We start from the raw sequence: 24,829 nt of genomic DNA on the forward strand, positions 1-24,829 counted from the left end.
GAAGTTCACAAACAGAGCAGTTGCCACAGGATGGAAAATCTCCATCAGGTGGTTATGCTCCAGTGCCCATCAGGTGCACCACTGCAAATGGTGTGGAAACTGTGTTGTGGTGGTAAAGCTGGGGCTGTTTGTGAATTTACTTAGGTGCCTTGATGGTTGATTAGCAACAGATTTTATAGGCCAGTATTAAAAAAAAAAAAAAATCCCATCCCAAATTTAAATTTGCTTCAAGGTAAGTGGTAGAAAAGTGTAGAATAGTGGATACTTCATAGCTTCTGACTGTGTCTGAATTCTGACAAGGCTGAAGAGTTGCCTTCTAGCCTGCATACAGCTGACTGCCATGGTGTGCCACTGGGCAGGCAGGACAAGCCCCTGCACTGCTGCACAGCAGCTGTGGGCTGCCCAGGGGCCTGTCTGTTAAACTCTGTGTGAGTTACTCAACATGCTCAGCTGTCTTGGTGAAGTACATTCTGCATCTATTTCCCTGGCAAACTTGGTAGGATGCGATAGGGCCACCCTTCCCCAAACTCTTCATGTAGTTGTAGTGCTACTAAATTGGTTTTGTTCCTATTTGCCTTCCACATATTTTTTTTTCCAAATGAAGCATTTTTCTCTGTTATGTTCCTAACAGTGGATTTTTATTCACTTTGCAAATAAAAAAAAAATCTAAAAAAAAGGGCACAACTCTTGTTAGTTGTATGAAACAGTGCAGCTTCAGTTGTGTATTTGGAGCTTCACCAAGAGGTGCTTGCTGTCAGGACATGTCCTGAGCCTTTCACAGCAGCTATCTGTTCCCAGGTGTGATGTGGGGACAGCACAGGGGTGCGGGGCCAGGAGCTGCTGTGCTGGCTTGTTTTCCCTTTGCTGTACCTGTGTTACACCATGGTGTAGTGGGGTTTGGGTTTGGTTTTGTTTTCTATGACCCGTAAGACTTGGTAGTGGTGGGTTTATCACTGTGCAGCTTGTTGGAATACCACTCCCTGCTTTCTTTACAATAAATGCAACCATTTCAGTGCTTAAATGTGTTTTCAGTCTGCTCCCGGGGTAGCTGGTGCTGAAGAGGATCAGCATGAAAGAAGGGGAGAATGCAGGTGCCTGCACATGCACCCCTGTGTGGTGACATTTAAAAGTTTTATTTGAGGAAAATGTTTTCACACCAACTGACTGCAATTACCAGGACAATTTGGAAATAATAAGGCCAGGACATGTCAGAGGTGGCTCCTAAGACAAATCAGCCAGGAATGTTGTGTTTGGGGCTGAACCAGCCCTGCAGCAAAATAATCAAGGCATCAGATACAGGACATGCGAGTACAGACAAAGCAGCAGCTCTTAAATTGTCTGTCCTAAAGAGCATTCCTACACCACAGGTAGTTCTGGTCCTAAGTCTGCTCCATTAGAACAGGAATTACCGTAGGAAAGAAGTGTGCTAGAAGACAAAACAGTTTTGGTGCATGAGGTGCATTACAGCTCCCCCTCCTTGTTCTGCTTTTTTATTGTGCAAGTATCACATGAACTCGGAACTGAAAAGATTCAAGTCACTCATTTCTTTGTACAGACAGGCACCATGCAACAGCACTGCTTTAAGTATTTTATTTGCCAAGATGACAATTAGAACAGTATTTTTTCATGATAAAATGAGATTTTATTCTCAAACCATTCGTAACTCAAGATTACTTTCCTAATGTCAGATGAGAAAAGTAATATTAACAGTTACACAAAGTGTCAGGCATTGATTTGATTTTTAATAGAAACATAATTTAGGTCATTTTTGTAGTATGAAAAATCTCACCTACCCTTAATTCCTTAATCAGGAATCTCAGAATATGATCAGAAAGTGACAGAAATAGATTTTGCTGATGTGAAATTATTTTAATTAACTTTTACTAATTATTTTTTAGATTTGTTCTGCAAGGAGTGTAGGTACCATGGCCTGATTGTGCCTTGGCACCAAATCCACCCTGAGGAGGGAACTTTGGCACCAACTGGCCCAGCGTTGCCAGGGGTGGTGGTCAGGGACTTCTGGCTCAGTTCCATCTTCCCACCCCCAGGAAGAAATAAAACCTTTCCCTTCTACTCATCTTCCAGTTTTAGACAAGACAATCCCACCTGTCTTATAATTCATGTTAATTCACCTAGCAGAAGGTAAGTATTTTAAAAAAAACCAACTGCATCTTTTAAAAAGCAGCTTCAACATAAAAAACTAGGGATCAAGCATTGCAGGTCAATTTTGAGACCGTGAATCAATCAGAGGCAGATTATGCCTCCCATTCCCCCCCTAAATTGTAAGAAATTGGTAAGAAAACTTACAGGTATCTTAAAAACCAACCCAAAATATAACCCAACCCCACAACCAAACAGAAAGAAAACAAAGTACTCATGTGACTGGTGCTAAATGAGCTCTGCTGTGTTCCCTCAGCCAGCAAGGGGTCTTCAACTGAAACATTTCCCTTCAGTAATGACTGACCTGCAAAGCACCTGCTATTCATGACCAAATACAAAAAAACAATACAGAATGAAGATGATGTTTCAAGTTATTTTGCTGTTTTAACCATCTTGGAAGTGTGAATTCTAAAAGTCTTTTATTTAAAAAATAGCTCTTCACAGATTCTTCTTGTATCCTGTGGGGATGTGACACTGTGGCCTTCTGTTCTGGAGTCTGTGAAAATTTCATAGTCATTCCCTCCCTGGAAGCAGAAGAGGATTTAATTTTATTTAACATAGAGTCACAAAAAGGAAAACATGAAGAGAAACAGGGAAAGAATGGACATTTTCCAAGGGTCCACAGTGATGAGGCTCAGTGAACAACAGCACTGCCACTGTATGGGCACAGATCCCCAAAATCCACAGCTTTGTTCCCAAATTTCTGTTTGCCTCACTGCTTTCACAGGCTCAGCATCAGCTCTTAGTACTTCAACACTCTGGAAATGCTGCACTGCCACTTAGAGGGTTTAAAATGAACTGTCTGTAAACTCTGTGCCAGAGGGACAGGTAATTACTTTTGCAGCTGATGTGGGGGCAAAAAACTTTAATTTCAAGCTTGTCTTTTTCTTATAAAACTTTACCTTTTAAAATGTATAAAATTCCTTGTAACTGAAGAGTTTTATAACTGAGAGTTCTTATAAAACTAAGCCTTTTCTTACAAAAGTTAGCTTGGCACTGTCCCTTGGCCATATTCAGACAGCTTTAATTTCATCCAAGTCCTTGTGCTTGCCAGTGCTCTCACAAGCTCTTGTCAGGTCTCTGTTCAGGGTTTTTAAAAGCCTCTGAATTGCCCTGCAGAGCTCTGCCCCATGATGAGGGACAGGGACTATATTCAGTTCCCCAGAGTGGAGACAGACAAGAGTAGTGAGCAAAGGCACAGTGTTAAATAAGATGGGAAATAAATATATTTAATAAACACCAGCCAACAAGCATCATCGATCTACACTAACCAAGCAGGATAATCAGTTTCACAGAGTCATGTCACCTAGGTGTTTAACAGAATTACAGGAGTTCAATTTTAAAACCTCTGTTAAGTCAAAAACCCTGTGTTCACTTCAGGAAACAGAAGGAAAACCTCCCAGCTGCAGCCAGGTAAACATGGACATACAGCTGTTACATCCTGACTTCAGCTCTTGTCAGGATTAAGGTTATAAGGTTAGAACCTACAGTCCTTGTGGTTTAAAAAACAGCAGCTCTCAAATTAATATAACAAGCTAATATACTCACTGGCATGGTCTTGTCTCCAAAGAAATAAATAGTCTTGTATCCATCCTTGGCAACAATTCCTAAGCAGTACCTTTTATCCCAGCCATCTGGAAACACATCGATGCTGATCTGCCCTCCTAGGAGAGAGAGGAACCAAGACTTGTTTCATTTTAAGAACGTATTTCTGAAGGGAGAGGAGGTGAAAAAAACCCTGAACTAAGATAAGGGTAAGATTTTAGGCAAAAGGAGCTTTGCAGAAGGCACAGAAATGTTATGAGAGCCCCGAGTTAAGTCCTGCAAGTACAGAAAGTGTCTTATAGGGTATCAGTTACCACAGCTGAGATTCAGAGAAGATTAGTTATCCATTCAACAAATATGGAAGTCTGAGCATGTTCCCAAATACTCACTGCTCTCCAAGTGAACCTTTTAAAAAGAATTATGTTTAACCTCTTTTAGAAAGAAAGGACACAAATGAACACAGCCACTGGTGTATGTACAGCCATAAAATCACAGGCAAAAGACTTTCTAAGGCTTTCAGAGTAGGAAAGGGAAGAAATCGGCCCTTTTAGCATATGCTAACAGGACAATGAACTGTTCCAGTTCTGAGCCCTTGGCCTTCACAAATACCTAGGAGCAGGATTCCCAGTTGAAGCAGGTGTCCAAAAGGTATTTCCAACATAAAGGAGAGAGGAGAGCTACACTGCACTTCACTTTTGCCTTAGCACTTCAGCACTAATGGCAACCATGCTATGCAATTCTGAAAAGTAATAAAAGGCAGGAATATAGTGATATATTAGGGGAGAGGGTAAAAAAGAAAAAAATGCATGAAAAATTAATTCCCCCTTATTATTGTTTTTTTCCTTAAGCTTGCACTTGCCCTTGGATTCTTTCTTTCCTCCCACACAATGCAGGTACAGCTGAAGAACCAAGGGCAACTGGAACAGCACTGAGGGAGTAGTTCTGATCAAAACTGATTCACAGGAACAACTCTGACTGACCAGAAGCACGGAATATGCTCCAAAATGAGCAGAATCAGTCACACAACTGACATTACAGGACAATGAACTGATGACAAGAAATAAAGTTCTCTTTGTTGATGGATTTCAATTAAACTGTCCCAATAAAAGCCTGAAAGGAAAATGATGCTCAGTCTTGCCTGCAGCCACCCCCAGAGAGACCTGTCACACAAATGAGATGGGATGTCACAGCCATAAGAGAGTATGACTTAAATGAAATTTAAATTAACTGATGTTTTAAATGACATTATTTTAAAGTTTTACCTATAGAAAATGTGAGGCCTTTGCCTGCAAATTCTCTTTGTAGATCAGCTACAAATTTCTCTCTTATATGCTCCTTCTGTTGTTAAGAAAAAAAGGAAACAAAACATCAGTTACATACATGCTGTGTTGATTTATCAATGAAAAGATAACCCAGAAACATCCCAAAAATATTAAATAAAAGAATGGTTTTATTGCCTTGAATGGTTACATCAAAGAGCACACCAAGAAATTATGGCTTTACCTAGGACAGGGTTTTTCAGGAACCCCATGTATAGAAACAGTTCAGTATTCTGGATATTGGATTAAAAACATGAGCCAAACCCACCTTTCTGCAAGTAATCATTGCTATTGCAACAAAAAACCACATTGCTTATTGCCTGAGGTCTGAATGAGGAAATTAGTTAAACCACATAAAAAGGATTAAAATGAAAAAAATTGCACAAATTATAAAAGTTTTTTAAAAATCATAACCTGGCCATAATTGCCTCCTCCAGGAGAGCTGGGTATTTTTCAAGAGTTGTAACTCACTTTATCAAGTTCATAGAACTCAAGTCGTTCTTCCTGGCTGCAGCTTCTTCCAATGGGGGACACATTTAACATCCCATTTCGGAACTCAATGAAAGTGCCTCTGCAAGAGAATTGATTAGCAAGACAGAAAATAGATGAGAAAATTGCTCAAAACACTAAATATCATAATAAGTCTCCATTTAATTCTAAAGGCAGCTGTCTCACTGTATGCGTAAACCCCAAACATGCAGACACCTCTGGCACCAGGAAGTCTTCTGAACTTTGAATCTGGCAACCTCAACAACATCCTCACCAACTTTTAAAGGTATGATTTGGTTTTACAAGTGTGACTGGAGCATCCCATCAACCTCAGAGCCTGACAGGCCAGGCTGTCAGTTTCGGGGTGCAGCTGCAAAATTGACAGCAATGTGGGCAGTGTCCTGCCCTGCCTCACACGGTGCATTTCAGTGTCTTGAGCAGCTGCACCTCACACATCACACAGATGGTGAGGACAGCTGGTCCAGCTGCACTTCTCATCTCTGAAAAACACTGTGCTGCTGAATTCCAACCATGGCAAGGGAACACTCCTACTTCAGAACTGAATCTCCTTCCCCCTGATATAAAAACACCGCGTCAGTATTTCAAACCCTGTGCTCCAGCTGAGAACTTGTCTTTGTATGCATGGATGGAGCTCTGTTTCACACACACACTGTTGCTCCCTAGGCAGAAATTACTCATTTTTTTGCTAAGCACCTGAGCTGAGCTTTACATCCCAGCATGGAGAACTTGGCCACACTGAGCTGTCTGTGTGCACATACCTCTTCTTTGGCAGTTTAATCTTTGCAATGTAGCTCAGGCAGTAGTTGATGACATCTTGAAGGATGTCCTCGCCCAGGTGGCCCTGAATGCTCTAACAAAACAAACACCATTCAACCAAGGGTCCAGAATTTGAGATTCTAAAAGCAAGTCACATGGAAGACACAGATATTGGGTAATCAGGCATGGTTAATACCACAGAGAAACAAACATGCCTTCAATCAGTAACATCAGCTGATGCTCACATGGTACTAACTAAAGGCTCTCATTTTCCTTTTTGTTCACTTAATAACAGCAAACTGCCCTTTAATGTGATTCCTACTTGTACCTGCTTCAGAAGGAAACTGGGGGCCACAAGCAGCAGCCCTAAACAAAAAGCTGCATTTAATGTCTGCTACAGCCAAGCATGAAGAAATGGAGCTTGTTCCTGCAGTAAACTGGAACCACTGGTCAAGGCAGCCAATTCAGCCAGGATCTCAATGTTTACTCTCCATTACTTATGTTAAACATTACATGCCAAATGAATGATGCATTAACAGGACTAACACATGAAACCAGCAGTAATTTTGGTCTTTGGAAAGGTGATTACAGAAGACTACCCTGTAGCAATAAACTAAAAATCTTGCTTAGCAAATTTCTTTTTCCCCACTACTGTAAATTTCACACTTACCTGCTTGCTCAAGAACTTCCCATCTTTATATGCTACCAGGCCGTTTTCTGGAAACACGTAGTCGTATTTTTCAATCACTGCAAACAAGCAAAAAGACAGTAACTCATCATTTCCCCTGTATGCTTCATGCAGAATTGTCTTATATGTCAAATAGGTTAAAATACACAAAACATTGGCTCCTAAAGCATGAAAGTTTCAGCAGCATAGCATGAAGCACAAGATTAATGCTAGTCCCATTTCTCACTAAGATTAACGCACACCTCAAATCACATGAAGTCATTTGTTTATCTGTGGTTTTACTTAGAGGCTCTTCCTTGCCTGCAAGTGACTCTTTGCATTAAATGTAAAGAAATGATCAAACACCTCAAACACTGCAAACACCTGGCACACAGCCTGGCTAGAAAGCAAGCCAAATAATGCCCTTTTAGGTTTGTTTCCTCAATGTCACTAATCTTCAGCAGATGCCTGGGAGCTGTGAGACTCTTAGCACAACACAAGATGATATGGTTTACTGGAGACCACTGGGAAGCCAAACAAACTGATTTGTCTGGGGACTGCAGGAGGCTATCAGTGGCATCAATTAGGTAAAGACCATTAAAAATAAAGGACTAAGGCAAGAATCCACTGCTGTATCATAACCGCACAGTGAACAAAATCAGGTCCTTGAGGGATGTGCTCGACAGCTGAGCAGCCCACACGTGTATGTCACATGCACGATTCCACTGTACACAGCAGTGTGAAACAGCCCTCCCGAGGCTCTGTCACCACGGCAGAATTTCACCTTCAGTAACAACCTCTTAATTTGATACCGAGATACCTGTACAGTGCAAACAGGCTGCGATTTCCAATTGCCGGTAAGTAGCTCCTCGTCCTGAGCGCAACACAACACCACCAAGGATGAGTTAAAAGCAAGGCAACAGGAGGATGAACGGGGTTTAACCTCCACGTAACCTTCACGCGTTCCCCGCGGGCCCCAGAGCGCGGATTGCATCAGCCCGGCCCTTACCGTCCTCGCCCAGCTGCTCGCGGATCTTGGCGAAGTCCGAGCCGCCCACCACTCCCACCTTCACCTTCTGCCGCAGCCGCTGCACGAACGCCGCCATCTCCGCCGAGATTTTCTGGGGTCCAAAACAGAGCCGTCAGATTTGCCAGAGGCCAGCGCCTCCATTCCGCAACAACCAGTACAAGCCCGCAGCACCGCGCGGGTCTCTAAGCAGCGCATCAAGGGTGCCCACGGAGCCCGCGGGATGCAGCGTGCGGCACACGCCGGTCCCCGCGGGCTCGCAGGCGGGATGCGGTGTGCGGCCCGCCCCGCTCCCCGCGGGCTCGCAGCCCCGTCCCGCACTCGCCTGGCGCGGGGCCGTGAGGGTCCCATCCACGTCGAACAGGCAGAGCGCTGAGGGCGGCGGCGCCATGGCGCGCGCGGGCTGGCGGGGCCGCCCCTCGCGGAGAGGCGGGGCGGGGCGGGGCGGCGGCGCGGCTGCGCTGAGGCGGCGGGGGCATGGCGGCGCTGAGGGCTGCGGCTGCTGCGGTGGGCCGCTCTCTGTTCCCCTCCTTCTCCCCTCCTTCGCCCTTTTCCCCATCTCCTTCCCGTCCCCTTTCTCCATCCCTGTCCCCATCCCGTCGCGGGCCGCTCGGTGACGGGTCCTTGCCCAGACGCGTGCCCGCGTGTGTTGCAGCACGGCGGGGGCAGCGCGGAACTTCTCTTCCTGCCTTTTCTCTTCAGTTCTGCGCGTTCCCAGCGTCTGCTCCCTCTTTCGGCCTAGCGCGCGCTGTCCTCTCCTTTGCCGTGCTTAGTATACTTTTTTTTTTTTCTGTTTCCCTAAAATTGCTGTTTAAGTGGTTATTTAACGAGTCGCCGATTTCAGTAGGTAGAGGCAGCTTTCACTGTGGTATTGCTGAGACAGCGACAGGCACGGGGTGTGCAAGGGTCGGTCACTGAGCTGACCGATACCAGTTGTGTTAGCAGAGTTTTCCCTCACCCTCTGCAGGGAGGGATGGGAACACAAACATCAGTTTCCTGTCAGAACACTGGTTTAAGGTTGCAGTGAGCTGGGGCTTGTGCTCTACTGTCTGTAGGTGCCCGGGGGACCAACTCTGAGCTCACTGATTGGGTTTTAAAGAGGACTCAAATGATGACCTGTGGGACTCTTTCCCTACAGGCTTGGCTCTGCACAGTTAGAACTAAAGTCTGCACGGCACCAGCTTTTGGGAGATGTCTACAGAAGGAGCTCTGGATAAGGTCATGGAGAAGGGAAGATGCTCGCCCACCCTGGATTTTTGGTTCGTGGGAGTGTTTGCAGTCACAAACCCAGCGGATTCATGGTGTCAGTAATTACATCAGGAGACCGCGAGAGCCGTCTGTGTGTCTGTCCCATTCGGCCCCTGCTGCTGTGGTCCAACAGAAGGCTGTGGATAGGAGGACAGAAGAGTTCAAACTGGTCTACAGGTTCCCAGGGATAAAGTACTGCAGGGTCCTGTCGAGACTGAAGCTGTTGCAGACTGCCACCTCCATGGTCATGCTGCCTCCCATCTGCTACCTCTACCTGCAGGGCCACGTGTCTCAGAATATCCTCTTCTATACAACTGGCATCGCCGTCTTTGCTGGGGTAATGTTGTATGGTATGAGCTACTTTTTCAGAAGAATTATTGGCTTAATCTACTTAAGTGAAACCGGCCAAACTGTCAGAGTGGCCCACTTGACATTTTGGGGAAGACGTAATGACATTTACTGTCCCATAGAGACAGTGGTGACTTTGGATGAAGTTGGAGATACCAAGGAGGAGCTACTTCTCCAGTTCAAACGGTCTAACAGTACAGATACTTTGTATTTTACAATTAAGTATGGCCAGATTGTAGACAGACAGAAGTTTACTCAAATATTTGGAGAACGTGTGTGACACAGCACCTCATTTCCAGTGTTTTTCTATGATGCATGTTCATTGTTCCATGAGGTTTAAGTAGTTTACCAAACTACATCTCTGTCCTTTTCCTGTGCAAAGCCTGCTCTAAGTGCACTCAGTGTAGAAAGTCACAGTGGTAAAGCACAGCCCACTGGATTAAAGGTGTGAGGAGTGTCTGTTCCATGTCAGATTCAGTAATGTGCCGTAGGAGGCCAAAGTACTGGGGCTGACCCTGACTGTTTGTTTCAGTTGGCCTCTTCGGTTGTTTTGAAACATGAAAAAACTCTTGAAATGAAATGCAGGAGCTGCCAGAGCATCCTCACTGCAAACTCCGTTTCTTTTAGCCAATTTCAGGTTGGCTGGGAAGGCTCTGGAAATTAAAGCTGGTCTGGTACATCCATATGATGAGTACTGCTGAATGTCAGAGAAAGACATGCTTATGTGTTAATGCAGCTGAGGGAACTGGGGAGGCATGGGGGGTGTCCTGGCCTCAGGAGGGCCCTCCAGGATGGGAGTGGAACTGGGCAAAACAAGGGTGTGTGCTCCAAGAGACACTGGCAGCTCAGCTGTTAAGTTAAAGGCTGGGACACTATTTCAGGAGCCTTTTACAGAAATTGCCATTCTTCATTGGAATGGGAAATGCAGCACCTGTGTCTGTGAAGGATTGTGGTTTTATTTCATGGTACTGGTATGATTCTTCCTTTTCCAAAACCTCAGTAGAAATGAGGAATTTAAACCCAAGAAAGAACCAAACTTACCACCTGTAACACGTAACGCATTTTTTGAACTGTCAGAAGCAAGGTAACTCCTCACACCACTCTTCTAGCTCTTATTTCATTTGAAACTGGCAAATAAACTGACCCTCACCAATAATCTGGAGTGTTCTTTCCCTTATTTCTTCCTCATGTGAAGTGAAACCTCTGTTTCTTGGTGGATCAGCAGAGGCAGGTAAGTAAAATTGCCACTTAAGTGCCACAGGGTAACCCTGAACTACTATTTATTCATGTTGAGCTTTTCCTAATGGGGTTCTGCAAGTTTAAATTGTGGCTGATACTGTGTGGCACGGCAATATCAAAAGAAATCCAAATGTTCCTTGGTGTAAATGCCATGGCAGCAAAATAAAGTGGGCTGTACAGGTACACTGTGTTTTTTGGAGGTTTATATTCATCAAGATGTATTTAATACACACTCATTGTTCAGTTTAGGCATGTACTGGGTGCAAAATGAAAAGCCCTGGAGAAGTTCAATTATAAATATTTTATTTAAGAATATTGATTACACGATTGATGTCATTTGTTATGAATCTGTGTACAGTTACTAGTTACACCATGAAGTGTACTTAAGTATTTGTTTAAACATTTATTTGGCACTGTCCACAGTATGCTGTAAACAATATTAACTTTATATGCTTCAGCTGCAGTGCTTTCTATGTATTCTCTAACGATTTCATCAACATGTTGTACACAATTATACAGTTACTGAGTGTCAGTAAAAATTATAAAAACACCTAGAGTAGTTATAATAAAAGTGAAGACGTGGTAAGACTTCAAATTACTGGACCTTTGCTTCTGTAAAAGTACAAGACTTGCTAGAGACATTCACTAAAACTACTGCACTGATATGTTGAACAAACTAATTCCCAAAATGCTGTCAAATCCAGTTCTTGGTTTGACTTTCCTTTTGCTGATAATATGCTTACGAGGACAGCGATGACAATGAGGTTTTGTTGAACACCAATTTTTACCGGTCCTTCCCCCAGATTTCTACAACCTCTGTTCAAAAACCTGCTCAGGTTCTGCCCAGCTGGTACCAGAGTTCTGCTTTCTGCAGAGGTTTACAGAAATCCCACTGGGTTTAAAGCTGGCAGAAGTGACTGTGCTTGAGTTTCCCATACCAGTACTTCAAAATGGGAAAACCATGATTAACGCTTCTCAAAGCAGGTAAGGAACCTTTTCACATTTTGGTAGCTGTATTAAACATGTAAATCTTTTAACTTCTCTGTCTCTTATTATGTACTTAAAAATTGTGGTCAGGTCCTGATAGGGCAACTGTAAAGTCCATTGTGGTCCCTGTTTTTGGTGCACAACAAAAAGTTAAACTTAGTAAACAAAATCCAGATGCTCACCAAGAAAAAGAAAGGCACCAGATCTAGTTCAAGTCAGCCTTCAGCAAACAGTAAAGAGACGTCCAAAACAATTCTCTGAAGAGAAACAAATTAATGAACTGTTGACACATTTTTTGATCCTGTGGCTTTCTAGAAGATCTCTGAAGTATTGATGACTTAGAATATACTATTAGAACAAAAATAGAATTACTTTGCATTATAAATGTGCAGTCAGGACTAGGCCTTCACTGTAGTGGCTCTGATACCAGATAATGGCTAAGATAAAGCACTTCTGCTTTAGTTTTACAAAATACCTCAAGTATTCGTGTAGAAGTTGTAATAGATAAATTAATGGCTATTGTGTGTTCTGGGCAAATAGTAAAATAATCTGGAATCGTTCTAGACTGCTGGCAGAAGTGGAAGAATGTGCTTTGCATGGTTCTCTAAGCTTTGTCAAATTACATACTTCAGGGTAGAGTTTTCTCTGTACAAGTCTGCTTGTAAGAGAAGTCAAAAGTTTTAAAACTCATCCATGATGAGGACAAAAGGACAAGGGCTTCAGTGCCACTTGCAGCACTGCAGGTGTGGCTGAGGGCACCAGTGCCCCTGAAGCAGTGAGTGCAGGCTGGGCAGAGCTGACAGTGCCCTGATGCAGTTGGTGTGGCAGATGCCTGTACTCGAGGGAATAAAGCTGGAAATTATTCTTTAAAATACTGTGCTTGGCAGTGGTGGAAAGTAGAGCTTTCCTTGAAACACTGATTTTATTCCAGCTGCCATTAGAGAATGGCACTCTCTGTGTGGCAGGCGTGTGGCTCTGCGTGTTTGGCCACAGTTGTTGTTGCTTCTGGACACAAATCTACCAGGGTCACCTGTGGAAACAGACTGTACCAGGTCCTGTTCAGACAGTGGAGAGTCAGGGACATGGCTGTAGGGAGGACTCTGCAGTTAACATGGCCCAGGCCAGAAGAGGGAGGTTCTAGGGAGTGCATCAGGCCACATTTTCTAGGGAATGCACAGTGAGGGACAGCTGCATGTACCTGCTGGTGACCAGTGCCAATGCTCTGCCTGGGGCACGTGTGCATGGAGCAGCTTGCCTTGGGCAGGATTACAGACAGAACACAAACCTCAGTTTATGACTTTACACTTATCTTGTAAGTAGAGAAGACATGAATTAATGCAAACTAATTTCATAATCAGCTGTTCAGTGCGAGGGAACTGCTTTTTACTTGAAGTTTGCTAGGATGTCACTGAAAATGTTCAGGAAGAGGTGTGCGTGGTGATCCTTGAAGATCAGTGTTGGACGAAAACGAATGGATCTGTCTCCACAGCCTCCCAGAACAACACCTGAAATGAGCACAGAATAGGTCTTCAAGTCATTTCCATGTTTGCCAAATGTCCAGAAAAATTCAGGTCTCTGAATGAGGATAACCTCACTGTGGTGGGCCAGCAGAAGCTCCCCACATCCTGCTAGCCACACCATGATACAGCACATTGTGGTGTGGATGGCCTCAAGCTTCACAGCAGCTTAGAATGACACTGTGGGTGTGTGTGGGTGTGTGCCTAGAGCTGTTATATAAACACTTGGAGTATTGGGACTAATCCTGACAGCAATGGAAAGAATCCATCCAGCACAGAGATCAAGCAGCATCTGAGATTTCAGAGCTGCAGTACTCTGCTGGTTAAGTATCTCGGTCCCACAACAAGACACAGGAGGTTTCTTTACAATTTGGTTTGTAAACTAATTCATTTCTAATGACAAAAAGTTAAAATGCCTCAGTGCCAGCAAACCGCTGCCTGCAGTGCTTTAAATGTACTTTTTAGCCCAAAATCAGTTCTTGGAAATGTCTGAGCAATGAGAACCCATATTACTAAGCTGAGCTTACCCTGCCTCAAAGCAGAGCCTTGGTTTACCCACAACAAACCACTTGCCTTGTCTCCCTGTTGGCTTAGTTTCCAAGAAAAAAAATGGTGTCTTTTACACTCTAAAATTTTGGTTTCACCACAGTTTAGATGCACTCTGGCTGCTTCTTTCAAGAGATAGGAGTAACAGCAAAACCAGACAGCAGCAAACACAGGGCCCACACACTTAAATTCAAAGAGAATGTTAGGTGTAGATACCAAGGTTCCCCTCCTGATACCTGGGCCTGTCTGCAGCTGGTAATAGTTCTGTGGGAAAAGAGGGATGCCACTTTAGATCTGTGCCCATTTTAGGCACTCATACTTCATCATTAGGTATTCCTAGGTATAGGAATTACGTATTTATAGAATTCACAGTTCTCCTCCCTGTGTTTTCCTGAGTGACATTAACTTTCTTCTAACTTTCCTGTTTCTAGAAGTAAACCATGTCCATGGGCACCTAAGGTCACTGCAGAGGACTATGAAATTGATGTCACAAAAACTCGTGCCCTACACAGATCTCTTCCAGTAACCTCAGACCTGTAGAGACTGGTAAATGCACACACCATGCAACAGACTGCTCTCAGATCTCTGACAACACTATTTCCAGAGAAGTCTAACCACAACTTTGTCATTTCACTGCTGTCCTCTGATACTGAAATACACATGCACCATATGAAAAGGAAAATGTAAAGCATTACCTGTGCTACTGTTTGTCACATGAAGCTCATCCACACATACAAAGTTTCTTACCTTTGTTTCTGGCTATTGTAATTAACTTGTTTCTAGTTGCATCATTTGGAGTGTCAAACGAACAGAAGGTTCCTCTTCCTCTCACTCTGCTGATGAGATGGGGGTAACGAGCCTGCAGAGAGAGGAGAGACAAGCACATGGCAGGTGCTGCAACAGAGGGCATCTGGTGGCAAGCCTGGCTCTGCCAGGTGGAAACCCTGATGCCTCCTCGTTCCGCTGGAGTGGAGCCTCACACAGCCTCACGTCCTGCTCAGCCTGCAGAGCCCAACACAAAGCAGGGAGGGAGAATGAATCTGGCCCATCAGCTGGGTCAAGTAGAATATTCTTCGGAATGAGCCTAACACACCTTACTTACATCTACAGTGGACTCCAGGAAAACCTGAGCATAAATCATCTGCACTGGGGCTAGAAACCAGCTCATTCTTACCCTGCACTGAGACACCTGCCAGTAGCATCTGCATCACCTGCTCTCAATTACAATCCTCATCGTTTGGAAGAGCAATCTTTTGGATAGAACTAGTTGTATTCTGGCCCTCCAAAGTATGAGATTATAGTATTTTCTGTTCTTCTGCCTGCTGTGTCTTAAAGCTGTGGAGAGAGCAGAGACTGTGTCTGGGATTGTCCTGTGCAAAATGCCTTTGGGAGGTGAGCACCACAAGCCTATGCTTAAATGCCTGACTGTAGAGCTCCATAGTAGAAGCTGTCAGGAATTTCCCTTAAACAAGGGAGGGAAAGATACAATTTTCTTATTTCAACAACCCAGCAGAATAGGAAAAAATATGAAAGCATCTTCCTTGAAAAAGAACTTTAGGACAATTAAATACCAGCTGCTTATGGTAACAAAACCTTCTACGAAGTAATTTAATTAGCTGCAGTTCATACCTTAAGGTATTTTGGGAACTACCCTTTATACTGGATTAAGCTATATAAACCCAGCATGTTTAAGTCAGTAAAAGAAAGTTGACTTCAATTCCAAATGACACAGTTATTCAGGCTCATGTTGAAGTTATTATAATGGTCTAGACCCCAGCTGGAGTTCCTCAGTCCAAGTGTTTAAAATGGATGAGGTAAGATCCTACCTCATCAGGAAATTTCTCCTTCTTATCTACAATCCTTCCAGATGTTTACCTGCAAATCCAGCAGCCCAGTCAGCAGTGCTTTCCCAGCATGGGTTGCATTGTTTAGAAGGTCTTCTGTTTTAATAACCTTAATGACTTCAGCAAGCATAAGGTTCTTGGATGGATCTCCAAGCCAGGTGTTAAAAATCCGATAGGGCTTGGGAAAGGGTGGAAAAAGAGTTGTGGAACATGTTAACAGGCAAATCACTGTAAATTAAGAAAAGCAAGGCATCACACTGGCAATGCAAACGTGGTGTATGAAAAGGCATGCACTAATCTCACCAACCCCCCTGCTTTTTATTCTGTAAAGCAAAATCCCACTGCCCTGCTGAGCTGAAACACGGGGTGACTACTTCATGCTTCTCATTTACTGCACTCTGCCTTGCTGCTCTGACGTCTCATTGAAACGCAGCTATAGATGACAGGAACTAACCATCATCTATACAGGCTTTTACATCAAGATTTATGTTCTTCCCCTTAATTCTACTTTTTTTCCATTTATTACATCTAAAATGTCATTAGTGCAAAGAAGAAATCTTGCTGACAAAATCTCTAATGCTGACATATAGGCTCTGAAGTTCCCAAGTTGCCCTACAGGACAAGGAGTGAGTTTGTGGCTGGATTTTGTACTGAAGCTTTGTTCCATTAGGTTAAACTCAGTTCTCCTCTCCCCCCCACCAGCTTGATCACCTTGGTGACTGACAACAACTGGAATAAAAGTGAAGAGGTGATGACAATTGTTGTGTGAGCACACAGCAAGTTTCTGTAAAACAGCAGCCCCATCCAGCTGGACCTGCACTGCTGAAGGAAACCTTGTCCCTTCTATGCATGTCACAGTCATTCCTCAGGGGGTCACCAACTAGCACAGAGTTCAAGTTTCATTGAAAATCTTACAGCATTTGGCCTGAACTCCTCTTTGTGGAAAAATCCTCCTGTCATCATCTTCTTACTGAATGTTACCACATCAGCTGGGTCATCCAGGCCCCAGTGCTCGTGTGCCCAGAATTTCCCAGTGCAGCCGCCTCCCGTCTGCACCTCGTCCACCAGGAAAGCACAGCCATGCTGCAGAGACAGATGTGAGGAGCAGGGAATGTGAGCCCTCCTTCCCAAAACAGAAACACCTCCCTTAGTGAACACATAAACACAAGCTACTCACAGGCAACACCCCTTCCTCCTCTCCCTTCACTGCCCCAACCTTCCCTCCTCAATCCCTCCATCAATGCCACTCACAGTGTGTTAGATTTCACAGTTAAAAATCCAGCTGTTTTTTCAGGAAGGCACTAGAAACTTGTTTTCTACCTATACTCACAAAGTACATGTTTTTATATAGTCTTGAGCATTTCTAGAGGATACCTGAAAACATCTGGGAGGAGCAGAGGTGGCATTTTCAAAGCCCCTGAGGGAAGCAGAGTGTCATTTCTAGGGGCTTTGTTTTAAATATGAAGCCTCTGCCACCAGTCTGAGTAGGACATTGCACAGAGGCAATACCAGCAGCATGAGCTGTTCAGTTTAGGGGGCATGAAAAGCTGCCTTTTCAGACGTGTCTCCTGAAAGAGAGACTCATGTGAGCTGGCAGTGTGGGGTTTTTATGTGAAGGACTATTTTGTACAAACTTTGTGACAGGGAGAGCAAGCTACATCACAATACTGTGTTTAAAAACAATGGTTAAGTACTTTTGGCAGCATCTCTTCAGCACACAGATGTTTTGAGGATGAAAAAAAGCATGGAGTAGGTATTACTGAAGGTCATAGCTTCTAAATAGGTAACTTTATATTCCAAGTACCAAGACATCTGTCCTTTTCATTGTTTTATTGGAACATCAGCACTATGGCCAGACTTAAGTTGTGTTTCAGCTTTTTTTTTGTTTGCAATTAAAAACATGTCATTAAAAATTTATACTTTTCACAATCCGCTTCTTCAGAAATTGAACCTCCTCAACCAACTAGCATTATCATTTAAAGAACACACCCAAAAAATTCATAGCTAATGAATCAGAGTAATTTCTCTATCACTCTCAAATTAGAAGATAATTTATTGGACTGAGGAAACCATTAGGTGTGGATCAAATGGAAGAGAGCAGGCATTGCTTGTATGTGGTACATAACTACCCTGACTGCTGCTAAGGAGGCCTGTGAAGCCCTCCAAGAGCCTGGGGCAGGGCAAAGCCTCTGGGGACACCCAGAATGTGTGGGTGCATGTTTAGCTACCACGGAGTGCACAGAGAAATGTTTTATTACCTTTCTGGCAATATCTCGTAGCTTTCTGAAGAAGTCATCTGAAGCATGATTGTCCCCACCCTCTGACTGTATCGGTTCCACAATGATTCCAGCCACAATCTTCTTCTTTTTCCTGTACTTTACAATCAGGTCTTCCACCTGTAAAACAAACATTTATGGTACGTTCTCCTTCCAGAACATTTGCACATTTCCTCCCAGCAAGATTAAATCTCAGCAGAACTTCAACTTTGCGTAGACATTCCTGGCTCTAAAGGTACCAGAAGCACAAAGGATTAACAAGTGGTTCCTCCAGCATTTAAGACTGCCTTCTTGTTCCTGAATGGGTTTAAATCATGTCCTAACCACACTGTAACTAGCTGCACATTTATCTACAGTGCTGTGAAAGCTCTAGCCAGGTTCAGCTGGCAGTGTGGTGAGCACTACTGCAGCTCACTGTGCCACTGCTGTCATTCCACCTAAGTGATATGGAAGGGGATAGATTTTTGTGTGAGAAACCAAAACTCTGCTAACATATTAGAAAAGGTAATCTGGAAAATTTACTTTTTCCAGTCACTCACTTCAGATATGTTAAAATTAATCAGATGAAATAGTGCAGAAATCCTGTTGTTGTAAGGGGCTGATAGATAATTCTCATTAACCTCATAGTGCCAGTTGCTGCAATTAGTGTTGCGTTCGTGCTTGAAATCCTCCTCACAACTCTCAGGGCCACATCCTCTGCAGGCTGTGCAAAGCAATGGTTTCCAAAGGGGGCCAAGTAAGCCAAGCACAGACTTGCTAAGAAAACGTTTGGCTTTTTGGTTTGTTTTTTGTTAAAATAATGGCTCCCAGCACTGCATTTCTCCCACCAAAGCTACCCTGGAGCAGCCCCAGGGAAGCCATTTGCTGTGCTTTCTGTGTTCTCTGAAGTGAGGCAGGTTTGGCTAAGTGGACTCGCAGGTCCATCCCTGCATGATCAGAGCTTTATGCCAGAGGCTGCCACTGAAAGGTGAAAAGGCTGAATTAGTGTTGGAGGTTCTCTCTGCAGAGAGGGTTATCCACACTGTGCTCTCTCTCAGTCCATGGCCCCTTGGCAAGAGCTGGGAGACAAGTTCATTGTGACACAACGAAGTTCTGAGGTGAAATTTCACTTTGGTATCACTCATGCAGCCCTGTATTCCCAGTAAGCTGGCAGGGAGAAAGGTCTGACTGTAAACAACAGTGAATGCTGGTCCCATCACAGGCTGTTCCAATCCCTGAAAACATTCTTTCAGTGAAAAGCACTAATCCTACCAACACTATTCATTATTTCAAATCGAAAACAACAGAAAGCTGCCAGTGAATTTTTTACCTCCTCTAAACAACGGGCTTCTTCCTGTTGATTCTCTTTCACAAAGTCTTCCAGGGGATACTTTAGCCTTGGAAATGGAGCAATAGGCCAGTCCAGTGAGGGAATGTCCAGTTTGTGAATTGCTTTAGAGTGAGTTGTAGCTAAGCAACCTAAATCCAGAGAGGGAAAAATTAAAACAATACCTATCTAGGAACAATACAAGAAAAAAGCTACCAAGAGTGAAAAATGGCCTGACTATAGAATTCTATTAAATGCTGTGTTTTTACTGTCTTCTGAAATACTGGGTAATTGGATTTAGTCAGGCTTAAATGGATTGCTGTAGATTTTAAGCATCAGTTTCCACATGCACTGTTCCAGAAAAGCAGGAGAACCTCTGTCAGTCTGAACAGGTTGCTCAGACAAGGTGGGTTTCAACCCTCCAAAGACAACTGCTCACAAAGTTCACAGTTGCAGCACTCTCAGGTAAGATGCTTAGAGCAGGGACTGAGCTGATATAAGCCAGTAAAAGTGAGTGACAGCATGTTTGTGGGGATTTTACCCCAGGAGTTAGATTTTCACGAGTATAGACAGGAAACTGCAGATTCAGAATGAAAATAAGAGCCCGTCTGAAAAGAGTTTTTCAAAAAATATAAAATCAATTCTGACTGTCACTCAAACATTCTGTTTCAGTGCTAGTGGGGCTTCCAGGTAAATGTTAATGAATCTCTATTGTCTCCACTGGTACTGTGTGTCTGAGGACAAGCACAGTGAGCTGGGGGTCCCTGCAGTGGCTGAGGGGGGGACAAGGGACAGCTTACCCAGGGTCCTGCCGTGGAAGCCGCCCATGAAGGAGAGCATGGCGTAGTCGGGGCAGCCAGGGGGCTGCAAGCAGAGCACACAGTGGGGTCAGCGAGGGGCTCACACACCCCCTCACTGCCCCCTGAGCTCCTTTTCCATCAGGCACCCCGAACTGTTACAGCCCTCCCTTTAACAAGTACATTGGTCACACCCTAAAGCCTGCCCCAGTTCCCAAAGCCCGGCACTGAGGAGTCCTTGGTGTTTCATGCTGTGGCCTGACATCACTGCACAGGTGAGCTCACACAAGGCTGAGCCATCAGCACAATCACCCCTTTTTACACAAATTAGGAGCAGCTTTTTATTGGGTGGCTGTGCCTGGGGGTAGTATTGGGGCTGTGGGGGCTCAGCGAGGAGAGGCTGGGGCTGCCCTGTGCTGGGCCCCCGTGCACTCCTGATGACCCGCTGATACTTGTTGGAAGCAGTCTGTATTTCACCATGTCCTAAATTTACAAAGCCGAGATTCCACTTCACATGTAGCCAACCAAACTTTTCCTCCCAATCTTCCATTACAAGCCAAACCAGGGGTACATCTGTAGGTGTGATAATGAACAAACATTACCTGATTAATCATGCAAGATTCCAGTTCTTCTTTTGTGACATTATTATGGCCCCTCTCCTTGTTCTGCAAAAAACCCAAACAACCCAACATGAGTGTTCCTGTAGTTGTAACCAATGCATTTATGGCTGAACCACAAACCAGTAATGCTGGTATTTAACACTGGAGTCAAGAAAGACCCTGACTATGGCTTTCACATGCTGACTGCAATCTGCATTTTTCTTTATTTCCTTTTCTTTATAACTTCTGAAGTTGTGTCAATATAAAGTAAAAGCTTAGACAAAAACATTTTAATTAAGATTTTATACTAGATTGAATATAAAGAACATCGTGAGCAAGACAACCTCCAAGACCCACTTTGTTTTACAATAACAATTCTGATGATGAATAAATACTCATTTCTACATCTAAACCTACAAAAACATCTTAATGTTTTACTTACTCTGTACCACATGAATATTGCTTTAAAGGCATTTTCATTAGAGCAGGATCCACAGGACATGGTCATCACCTGTGAAAGACCCTTAGGAGCCACCTGTCAACAAAGACACAAAATTACTCTGAAATATTGAGCACAAGTGTAGTGCAAAGTGATAATAATTGTGATAATAATAGTGATCAGTCCACTGGTATCTCAAACTTACTGAGAGCAAAGACTCCTTCAGTTTTTCTGTAAAGTTCTCTGGAGGTAAAATCCCTAGGGCAGGTCTGTTGATAAAAGTGCTCTAAAAAGACAAAGGAAGAGGAATTGTTAGGTCTTACTATCCCAAGGAAAATATGTTGACATCAAAGCAATTACATTTTATTCTAGTTATAAATACCAGGCAGAAATCTGTATCATGGCACAAGTAGTTTTGAGATAGGGATTAATATTCCTGCCTTAGCATATGTTTTTCTGTCTAATCCTTACTACTTTATTCTTGCAGGACACCTTAGGAAAGGTGCATGCTAACTCATACTGACATTTTCTCTTCAATATTGCCATTTTAGTTGCTCAATCTGCATTTTCCTTATACACAGGAAATATGCTTAAAAATCTTTATTACTTGCTTTCAGTTTGAGAAGCTAAATTCAATTAGGGCAGCAGCATTCTTATCCTTACTGAGCTTCAAGACAGACCATTTTGGAACACTGGGAAGGTGGAGCCAGGCTCTTCAGTGGAAGATGAGGAGCCATGGGTGTAAATCAAAGCATGAGAAGTACTGATTTGGGTAAAGGGAAAAGGTTTTTCTGCAAGAGAACAGTGAAGCAGTGAAACAGGCTGCTCTCCTTGGAGGTTTCCTAGGTCCCAGATAAAGCCCTGAGCACCCTGGTCTCATCTCACAGCTGCCCCTCTTGGAGCAGGAGGTTGGCCAAGAGACCACCTGAGGTCCCTTCACTGGCACTATGAACTGGCCACATCAGGATTCACACCTTTGGGAAAGGTACTTCTGGTGTCAGTGAACAGCCCACACAGGGGTTTCTGTTGCCCACAGAGGGGTTTCTAAGGAGCAGCTCTGGAAAAAGCCCCTCAGCATCCCTGGTCCACTAATGGAGATGACTGTCACATTTATGCAATTAATTTAAATTGTGTCATGGATTAAAATTAATTCATTACTGCTCTTAGTCTTTGCGGGTAATCTTATTTGATTCATACCGTGCTACTCTTTATTTTAAATTAAATTTTCTCAGAGAAGGACAAGGTCAATAAATTTGCCAACTACCAAGCACATTTGCTCTTTTCTTTTGTTTGTTGTTTTTCTTGTTGAAAAATAATGGCTGAAATTAAAGGCTGAGCTTCAATAATTTAAGTCTCAATGGGTCTCCAGAGGGGACAGACAGCCTCCCCAAAACACTCATATTTTCAGTGCAGCTCAAGCTTGCACATTTATCAGCATCCTTCAGTCTTTCTCCTCAACACATGTCCTCATTCATTCCAAGAAGTGTGAGGCACAGCAAGAGGTGTAAGTGGTCACACTGTACCTGTAAGGACATTTCATCAGGATTCTTAGGGAACACCAAGTATCACACAAGATAGAACATTGGATGAACTAGAGCTCTGTAAATTGTTCAAGTGTCTTACTTCCAAAACACTATTTCAACAGACTCGAGCTTCAAAGAAAACCTAAGCAAGGATGTTACTGACAGGTTAACACCAAATTTTTGTTTCGTAGCTATGAGAAATCTTACTTGACTTTTTATCTCAGTTCAGAAGTAAATTTTCATATCAAGTTAAAGAGAGAAGACATAAATTTATTGTGAATTTGATTATGGGTTGTCACAGTCAACTGACAACATTTGCCATTAAGCAGAAAAGTGTATTTTTCTTTTGTAGTTAATGAGACACCCAGAACTGAGAAAAACAGAACATTGACATCAAGCTGCTGTGGACTCAAACAGATGCACATTTTGTGTTTATAGCTGTGGAGAATTACAGACAAACCAAATAAAAAGTCCCTCCAGGGAAACACCAATCCCTTTGCTAACACTAACCAAAGTTGTGCCACTTGTGTCGGACTTTGGAGGAGCCCCTTCACTGCAAGCTGCCAGGAGTGTTACCTGCCCTTGCCCAGTGGGCAAATCAGCAACTGCCAACAGCAACAGGGCTTTTTGAGTTTTTATGGGTTTTGAGATTTTTGTTTGTTTGTTCTTTTTTGTTTTCTTTGTTTTTTAAATCTGACTTTGCCTGCTGCTGCATTATAATGAAAATATTCTTCTCAGAAATCATCTTTATGAGTTAATATAAGTATTCGTAAATATTAGACCTTCCAAAATATCCAGATGTGCCTTTGATAACTCCAGCATTTCTAGTCCTGGTATGTTGTTGGTTTTTTTGATTTTTTTTTTTTTTGGTGGTTTTTTTTTTTTTTTTTTTTGGTTTGAAGTATTTTAGTTCTGGGAAGGGCAGTATTTCTCATCCTGAAGACATGAATATTCCATAAACGAAATCAGCTCAGGGAGCTCAAATGTCTGCATTTCATTGCTCTGCTGGAATGCACTCAGGAGATGGGAATCAGTCACCATCCCCAACTTTGAAAAAACCCTAAACTTCCCACAGCATTCCAGATGTAGGGCACCATGTCCAAGATACTGTATTCTCTCTCAAGATCTTGTGCTTGCTTTCAGGCTCAAAAATCTCCACTCAGAGAACATTACTAAAATGGCTAATTGGAGACACTATGTTTGAACTATGATTTAAATGTGGCTGCAAACATATCAAGTGCTTGCATCACCCAAATGTTCGCTTTTTGTAAAACATCCCAGAGGCTTTGGTGTCTTCTTAAACACTACAAAGCTCTTTTCATCTAGTGAGAAGTAAAGCAATCAGATCCTATCATACATGAAATTGAATCATTAGCATTCACTATCAGTGTAAGAAAAAAAGAGAAAGCCCACAACAAGGAGGGAGAGAACTCCTTCATGTGCTTAATGTTCTAATTCACTTACCAGGTTCTGTGGCTGCTGCAAAAGCTTTATCAGAGACGGATGGCTGTAACCTAATTAAAAGGAGCAAAGAAAGAAAACAGTCCTTTCTATCTGGTTTCAGTAAAGTAATGCAAAGCATAATCTAGAGAATAACCATAACTTAATGCTTGACTGTTTCTGTGTAACTTGTATACTTTTAACTAATAATAGGACTTCTTTTGAAGCAGGACAAACCTCTGGGCTCTTTGTCCCTCACAGCCTGTCTGGGTGCAGGGCAGCCTCTCCTGCACAGCGCTGCTGTTCGGAGCCGTCACTGTGGGTGCACCAAGCTCACGTGGCACACCCAGCACAGAGAAGTCTCCAGCAGCATTGTGCCCATGGCTTGACAGCACTCCTTGACACCTGTGGCAGCTGGATGGCACTTGTCACCACTCTGCTCTGCAGTGCTCTCTGAGCACACCCTGTGCCAGGCGCTGCTGAACCCGACTTTGAGGTGTGCATGCCTCAGCCTCACTGTTATCCAGCCTTTCCCACATAAACACACACAGTTACTGCAGGCTCGGGATACAGATTTCACCCCTCACATGCAGATTCTTGCACGATCATCTCAGTCCTACCAGAAGGAAGAGGCTGACTGCACAGCCAGCCATGCACTCAAAACCCATGGGCTAATGAGCACCTGAATCCCTGCCCTGCCACAGCCCATTACATATTCCGAGACACCTGGCTGGGA

At 43.5% G+C, this 24,829-nt stretch overlaps 3 protein-coding genes across 7 annotated transcripts in view; 1 reads left to right on the forward strand and 2 right to left on the reverse strand.

Annotated features, from left to right (window-relative positions):
• Positions 1-1,546: 1,546 nt before the first annotated feature.
• On the reverse strand, positions 1,547-8,413 carry PMM2 (phosphomannomutase 2). The gene is made up of 8 exons (XM_042037107.1): positions 8,310-8,413; positions 7,967-8,078; positions 6,961-7,037; positions 6,293-6,384; positions 5,496-5,595; positions 4,968-5,043; positions 3,709-3,824; positions 1,547-2,684 (listed from the first exon to the last, which is right to left on the reverse strand). The coding sequence occupies exons 1-8, from the start codon at positions 8,373-8,375 to the stop codon at positions 2,580-2,582; spliced, it is 744 nt and encodes a 247-aa protein (XP_041893041.1). The 5' UTR covers positions 8,376-8,413; the 3' UTR covers positions 1,547-2,579.
• A 22-nt stretch (positions 8,414-8,435) lies between these two features.
• Positions 8,436-10,736, forward strand: TMEM186 (transmembrane protein 186). The gene is made up of 2 exons (XM_042037106.1): positions 8,436-8,491; positions 9,123-10,736. Exons 1-2 carry the CDS (start codon positions 8,462-8,464, stop codon positions 9,858-9,860), a joined length of 768 nt encoding a protein of 255 aa, XP_041893040.1. The 5' UTR covers positions 8,436-8,461; the 3' UTR covers positions 9,861-10,736.
• A 369-nt stretch (positions 10,737-11,105) lies between these two features.
• The window catches only part of ABAT (4-aminobutyrate aminotransferase), a 50,134-nt gene continuing 36,410 nt past the window's right edge, over positions 11,106-24,829 (reverse strand). For all 5 annotated transcript variants that reach the window (XM_042037100.1, XM_042037104.1, XM_042037103.1 and 2 more), the window contains 11 exons: positions 24,118-24,167; positions 21,336-21,416; positions 21,134-21,226; positions 20,695-20,757; positions 20,096-20,159; positions 19,299-19,447; positions 17,972-18,109; positions 16,629-16,796; positions 15,745-15,891; positions 14,617-14,728; positions 11,106-13,311 (listed from right to left, as the gene is read on the reverse strand). In XM_042037100.1, coding sequence (XP_041893034.1) covers positions 13,190-13,311; positions 14,617-14,728; positions 15,745-15,891; positions 16,629-16,796; positions 17,972-18,109; positions 19,299-19,447; positions 20,096-20,159; positions 20,695-20,757; positions 21,134-21,226; positions 21,336-21,416; positions 24,118-24,167 — 1,187 coding nt within the window. In that variant the 3' untranslated portion in view covers positions 11,106-13,189. The remainder of the gene's footprint in view (positions 13,312-14,616; positions 14,729-15,744; positions 15,892-16,628; positions 16,797-17,971; positions 18,110-19,298; positions 19,448-20,095; positions 20,160-20,694; positions 20,758-21,133; positions 21,227-21,335; positions 21,417-24,117; positions 24,168-24,829) is intronic.

Source organism: Corvus kubaryi, unplaced genomic scaffold (genome assembly GCF_017639235.1).
Source record: "Corvus kubaryi isolate FWS band 111438036 unplaced genomic scaffold, C.kubaryi_AGA036_p1.0 37387, whole genome shotgun sequence".
Lineage (NCBI taxonomy): Eukaryota > Metazoa > Chordata > Aves > Passeriformes > Corvidae > Corvus > Corvus kubaryi.

Excerpts from the sequence above, each read along its gene's own strand:
- PMM2 (XM_042037107.1), bottom strand. The coding sequence starts at position 8,375 with ATGGCGCCGCCGCCCTCAGCGCTCTGCCTGTTCGACGTGGATGGGACC. Across the intron at positions 8,079-8,309 it reads CCCTCACGGCCCCGCGCCAG|AAAATCTCGGCGGAGATGGC; the intron begins GCGAGTGCGGGA and ends TTTGGACCCCAG. Across the intron at positions 3,825-4,967 it reads AGGCCTCACATTTTCTATAG|GAGGGCAGATCAGCATCGAT; the intron begins GTAAAACTTTAA and ends TCTCTCTCCTAG.
- TMEM186 (XM_042037106.1), top strand. The coding sequence starts at position 8,462 with ATGGCGGCGCTGAGGGCTGCGGCTGCTGCG. Across the intron at positions 8,492-9,122 it reads TGAGGGCTGCGGCTGCTGCG|GCTTGGCTCTGCACAGTTAG; the intron begins GTGGGCCGCTCT and ends CTTTCCCTACAG.